Here is a 6,163-nt window from a genome sequence, read left to right on the forward strand (position 1 = left end):
GTTAAGAAGGCCGTTAAATGTGTTTACATGCACTGCAAAAATACAGGATAATGAGCAAATGTCTATGTATGCTGGACGGTTTATTCCTAAACCGTTTATGACTTTTCCTCGATAAAGGAAACCCATTAAGTTGTCGCCTTATTAAGCCTAACTGGTGTAATATTGTGCACGTAATTGTCAATACTGACTAGCGAGCGATCGAGTTCTAATTTCCACAGCTGCAGGTTATTTTACTGTATTTTCATTTTAATTGGACTTTATCACATTATTAACTGTTTCAGGATCAGATAACACAATTAAAACTTCCTGACTTGAATCACTGTGGGAGACCAGGATCAGATCTGATCAGTTTTCTGTCCTGACAGCCAGTTTCAGTGTTTCCACAGAGCTTTTAAAGAACCAGAACCGCAGAGACTTTATGAGAACATCTGGAGAATCATTCAGTGTGTGTGGTGAGGTCAGAGGTCAGGACTGATATTCACTGCTGTCTGACTTCTCACCCTCTGATGACTTTCGTGTGTGTGTGTGTGTGTGTGTGTGTGTGTGTTTAGTGTCAGCGTACACAAATTAACCCCAAAAGTACACAAAGAAGAGATTCTCACACTGTGCTTCACCCTGGGTTAAAGAGACAGTACCCCCAAAAATGAAAATTCTGTCATCATTTACTCACCCTCATGTTGTTCTAAACCCGTCTGACGTTCTTTTACGGGTGCAGAACGACATGAGGGTGAATTAAGGCCGATTTATACCTATGCCATAGCCAGACTATATATTTGGTATGCGAGTGACACAATATTTGTTGTATTCTACTTGAGAACTTTCCAATCCGTATGATGTTTGACAGTATTGTGTTCAGTAAACAATCATATTTCATAAGTTATGAAAATGGAACACTTCTAATTTGTCAGCTAATTAAAAATGTCCTGTTAAAGAGTTATATTGCCTATATTCACTGTAAAATCCAGCTTCTGAACTTTAAAGCAATATTCCGGGTTCAATACAAGCTCAAGGCTCAATCGACAGCATGTGTGTCATAATGCTGATTACCACAAAAATACATTTTGACTCGTCCCTTCTTTTCTTTAATAAAAGCAAAAATCTGTGTTCCAGTGAGACACTTACAATGGAAGTCAATGGGGTCAATATAACATGCAGTGCTACCCTAGTCTACGGCGTAAGTTCGATGCAGATGTATAAACCGGCCTTTAATGATGACATTTTTGGGTGAACTGTCTCTTTAAGACTGAACCTCTCCTACCACATCATTCATCACTCCAGTCTCTCTCTCCTCATTTCTCCAAAATCTGGCGGAGCAGAAGGAAAAGTTTGAGTCACTGTGCGTGCGTATGTGTGTGTGTGGTTTCTATGGCTTCAAAGATGACGTCATCCTCTCTGCGCCGTGGCAGCAGTGTTTTTTATGTCTGCTGAGGAGCACCTGGTCCAGCTTGCATGTGTACCTGACCGAGCGAACGCACTTCACACACGTTACATGCTCGGAAAACCCTGATGTTGATGAAAACCCAGATGAAAGACAAATCACTAATGAGATCTCTTTAATCTCAAGTGTTTCTCACAGAAAGCAATGAAATGAAATGGAGATCAATTTGCAGAATTTTGCTTCAGTCTTCTGAGAAAAAGACTCTAGAGTTTCAGATCAACGTCTCAAACTGTTCTCAGATATTATTATTTTTTTGTCCCGTGCAGCTGGTTCGGGTGGATATTGGTGTTTTTTTACAGGTGGTTGTTTGGGGCGTTACGGCAGGGTGTGGTGCTCACACTGGTGGGTAGGGGAATACCAGGCTGTGCCGCTGGGCTCCGGGCCCCTGACGGCCTGCCAGACGGCTGTGGTGCACCAGTCAGGCTGTAGACTCAGTCGTCAACCGACCGCTTGCCCGCCCTCACAGTTTATTTTAGGTCTGACGGCTCTAATCAGCTCCAGCTGTGTGTTGCGGAGACAAAAAATCTCTTCTAAATATATATACAGCTCTAACACACACACACTTTTATATTCTCTTTCTCTGCTGCAATCTTTTTTATTTTTCACTCTAGGTTCATTAGTGGTGTTTACCAAGTCCAGCATCAGTATTACTATTGCTCATAGTGATTTAAACAAACTTCCAACACTAAATATTAAACGTTTAGTGTGTAAGTCATCCTGTAGCATTTGTGCTCCAGACATGAATGATCCCTCAAATCATGTGTGTTGTTGAGTAGAGGTGTGCTGTTACTTTACAAACAGATCACACTTACAACTTTCAACTGAGAGAAAAAAAACCCAGGAAAAAAAACCCATAGACTTACATTGAAGGAGGGACTCCAGTCATATCTAGAGACCACCAACAACAGCAATACCATAGCAGCCACTCAGAACACTAGCAGCAGCAAAAGCAAGGTACTAAAAACATTCAGGACACCTTAGCAACTGCATAGCAAAGCACTACAACACTCAGCAACCGTATAGAAACACACAGAAAACATTCAGAACACACTAGCAACCACTTGGCAACACACTGATAATATTCAGAACACCCCAGCAACTGAATAGCAACACAATAAAAACACCCTAGTAACCACTTAACACACAAACACTCAGAACACTGTAGCAAATATATAGTGACACACAAAACACCCAGAACATGCTAGCAAACACATAGAAACACACAAAAAAAACATTCATAGCAACACATTTCAAACACTCAGAACACCCTTGCAAATGCTTAACACACTAAAAACACACCATTTGCTTAGCAACACACACACACACACACACACACAAAAAACACTAAGCATCGAATTAGCTACACACACTCACAACACCATAGCAACTTCATACAGTAGCAACACAATTTAAAAAATTTTAGAACACCCTAGCAACCACTTAGTAACACACTAAAAATACTCAGAACACCATTGCAAATGATTAACACAATAAAAAACACCCTCGCAACCGCTTAACAAAACACAAACACTCAGAACACCGTAGCAACTGCATACACTAAACACCTAGAACACCCTAGCAACCACATAGCAATACACAAAACACTCAAAACTCCCTCGCAATCGCTAAGCAACACACTAAAAGCATTCAGAATACTCTAATAACCACACAGCAACACACTAAACACTCAGAACACCCTTGCAACTGTTTAACAAACTAAAAACACCCTAGCAACCACTTAGCAACACACAAACACTCAGAACACCATAGCAACTGCCTACAGTAGCAACACAATAAAACATTAGAACAAACTAGCAACCTCTTTGCAACACACTAAATACATTCAGAACACCCTATCAACCGCTTAGCAACAGACTAAAAACACTCAGAACACCATAGCAACTGCATACAGTAGCAACACAATAAAAACAATTTGAACACCCTAGCAACCTCTTAGCAACACACTAAATACATTCAAAACACCCTATCAACTGCTTAGCAACACACTAAAAACACTCAGAACAACCTTGCAAATGTTTAACACACTAAAAACACCCTAGCAACCGCTTAACAACACACAAACACTCAGAACACCGTACCAACTGCATACACTACACCAAGAACACCCTAACAACCACATAGCAACACACCAAACACTTAAAACTCCCTTGCAATCGCTAAGCAAAACACTAAAACATTCAGAACACTCCAGTAACCACACAGCAACACACTAAAAACTCAGAACACCCTTGCAACTATTTCGCACAATAAAACACCCTAGTAATACACAAAAAACACTCAAAAACACCTCAGAATCAACTTAGGTACACACAAACACTCAGAACACCATAGCAACTACATATAGTAGCAACACAATAAAAACAATTTGAACACCCTAGCAACCTCTTAGCAACACACTAAAAACACTCAGAACACCCTTGCAAATGCTTAACACACTAAAAACACCCTAGCAACAGCTTAACAACACACAAACACTCAGAACACCATAGCAACTGCATACACTAAACACCAAAAACACACTAGAAGCCACAAAGCAACACTCAAAACTCCCTCGTAATCGCTAAGCAACACACTTAAACATTCAGAAGACTCTAGTAACCACACAGCAACACACTAAACACTCTGAACACCCTTGCAACTACTTAACACTAAGAACACCCTAGCAACTGCTTGGCAACACACTAAATACATTCAGAACTCCCTAGCAACTGCATAGCAATACACCAAAAACACCCAGATCAACTTGGCAACCGCCTAGCAGTCTGCTACACATGACTAAGCTCACTTCAGCAACTGCATAAACAGAAAATGAAAAGATCTAGTGTTCTGAAATGTTTATGTTCCTTCTGTGTATGTAAATTTGCCTTCTATTCTTTCTTCAAGTTTCCTTCACCATATTGTAATTGTTTTTTGGCTGAACTGAATCACATTTACGTCAGATTTCACCGAAACACAATGAGCTGCGGCGTCAATGCCACTAAACATCAACACACACTCTTGTTCAACTGGATATAAACATATGAAATTAGATCTTCACATACACCTCAGTATAACCACTCTCTCTCTCTCTCTCTCTCTCTCTCTCTCTCTCTCTCTCTCTCTCTCTCTCTCTCTCTCTCTCTCTGTCGCCCCCTGCAGGAGAAGGAGAAGAAGTACATGCTGCAGGTGGATAATCTGAAGCTCAGAGATGTGGAGAAAGGCTTCATGTCCAGCAAACACATCTTTGCCCTGTTCAACACTGAGCAGAGGTCAGAGATCATCCACCAAAACATAATCCTGAAGAACAATCACCAAAAAACCCATTTAACTCCTGTGTGATGTTCAGGGGTTAAGTGCCTCTATATGACAAGTGGTTGAAAAATAAGAGGGATTGGTGACATCAGATGAAAAGGAAAGTTGTTCTGCCCTTTGAAACAAGTTCTTATTTTCCAACAAGGGGACTTTTTTGTTCCTTTAGAATAATGAACACTGATGAATCACTCACAATAAGATCAGGAACAGTTATCAAGAAATACACAGGGTCAATTTTGAGATCATGTTGACTTTGAAGACTTTATAGTTGACATAAAGTTAAGCTAACTCGCACTCTTGTAGGAACGTGTATAAGGACTACCGTCAGCTGGAGTTGGCGTGTGAAAGTCAGGAGGACGTGGATGGATGGAAGGCCTCATTCCTGCGTGCTGGCGTTTACCCTGAAAGAGTGGTGGTGCGTGTTCATTTACTTTAAGCCTCGTCATCCACACAGATATGTTTTCCGTTCAAAATGAAATGTTTTACAAAGTTTGCAGTACTAGAATTTTTTTCAAAAGTTCCAGAGCGGATGAGAATAAAAAAGTAGCAAAACCGATGCATTTTAAACTGAAAATCTATAAGTGTGGATGTGGACTTCGTCTTTAGAAACATACTGCAAAGAAACTGCGTTCAGTGACAGTGTGACTCTGAATCACCCTTCCATAAGAGTATCTTTAAATGCTTATTCTGTTTCTTTTGTGTTGTTCTCTGCTGCATCACACTAGGAGAAGGAGAAGGTACAAGCTAACAATCACCATTTGTTCTACTTTATCCCATCTCTCCTGATGTTCCAAAGCTCCATGTCATCGTTTGTGTGTTTCTATGTGTGTGTAGAGTGACACTAGTGAAGAGAACGGTTCGGATGGTTTCATGCACTCTATGGATCCTCAGTTGGAGCGGCAGGTGGAGACCATCCGTAACCTGGTGGACTCTTACATGGCCATCGTCAACAAGACCGTGCGAGATCTGATGCCCAAAACCATCATGCATCTGATGATCATTAATGTAAGATCACCTCTTTCTAAAGGTTTGCAGCTGTTTGCTGATGGTTCTCATGATGTTGTTGTGGCCTAATAGTTAAATATATGATCTTAATGATTGTAGGTTCAGTTATCACCATTGTGACACTTAACCTCAGGTTAACCCTTGATAACCATGGAAATGATAGTTGCTACCAAAAAGTTGATATTGGTAAATCAAAATAATGATTGAAGAATCTTTCTACAATTTAGTTTCACTTCTTGTATTGATTAGATTGGTGGTTAAGCTTATCACGTTTTTACTGTAGGAACATCGCAATAAAATAAAACAATGTATAGGTAAAACCGGGGCTAGTTGTCACACTTTTTACTCCAGTGAATATTTCTCAGGATGGGTAATTGTAATTTTCTTCACAGCCACATACCTTAAAAT

The 6,163-nt window shown here is 40.2% G+C and overlaps 1 protein-coding gene across 9 annotated transcripts in view; it reads left to right on the forward strand.

Annotated features, from left to right (window-relative positions):
* Nucleotides 1–6,163, forward strand: part of dnm1a (dynamin 1a) — a 90,189-nt gene that overhangs the window by 65,701 nt on the left and 18,325 nt on the right. For 8 of the 9 annotated variants that reach the window (XR_007897046.1, XR_007897047.1, XR_007897045.1 and 5 more), the window contains 4 exons: nucleotides 4,598–4,707; nucleotides 5,054–5,165; nucleotides 5,476–5,487; nucleotides 5,585–5,755. Coding sequence is in view for 1 of the 9 variants with exons in the window: in XM_051696365.1 (XP_051552325.1) it covers nucleotides 4,598–4,707; nucleotides 5,054–5,165; nucleotides 5,476–5,487; nucleotides 5,585–5,755 (405 nt within the window). In the remaining 8 variants the exon portion in view is untranslated. The remainder of the gene's footprint in view (nucleotides 1–4,597; nucleotides 4,708–5,053; nucleotides 5,166–5,475; nucleotides 5,488–5,584; nucleotides 5,756–6,163) is intronic. The other variant, XR_007897050.1, reaches the window with a different exon arrangement.

This window comes from Myxocyprinus asiaticus, chromosome 4, assembly GCF_019703515.2.
Source record: "Myxocyprinus asiaticus isolate MX2 ecotype Aquarium Trade chromosome 4, UBuf_Myxa_2, whole genome shotgun sequence".
In the NCBI taxonomy this organism is placed as follows: Eukaryota; Metazoa; Chordata; class Actinopteri; order Cypriniformes; family Catostomidae; genus Myxocyprinus; species Myxocyprinus asiaticus.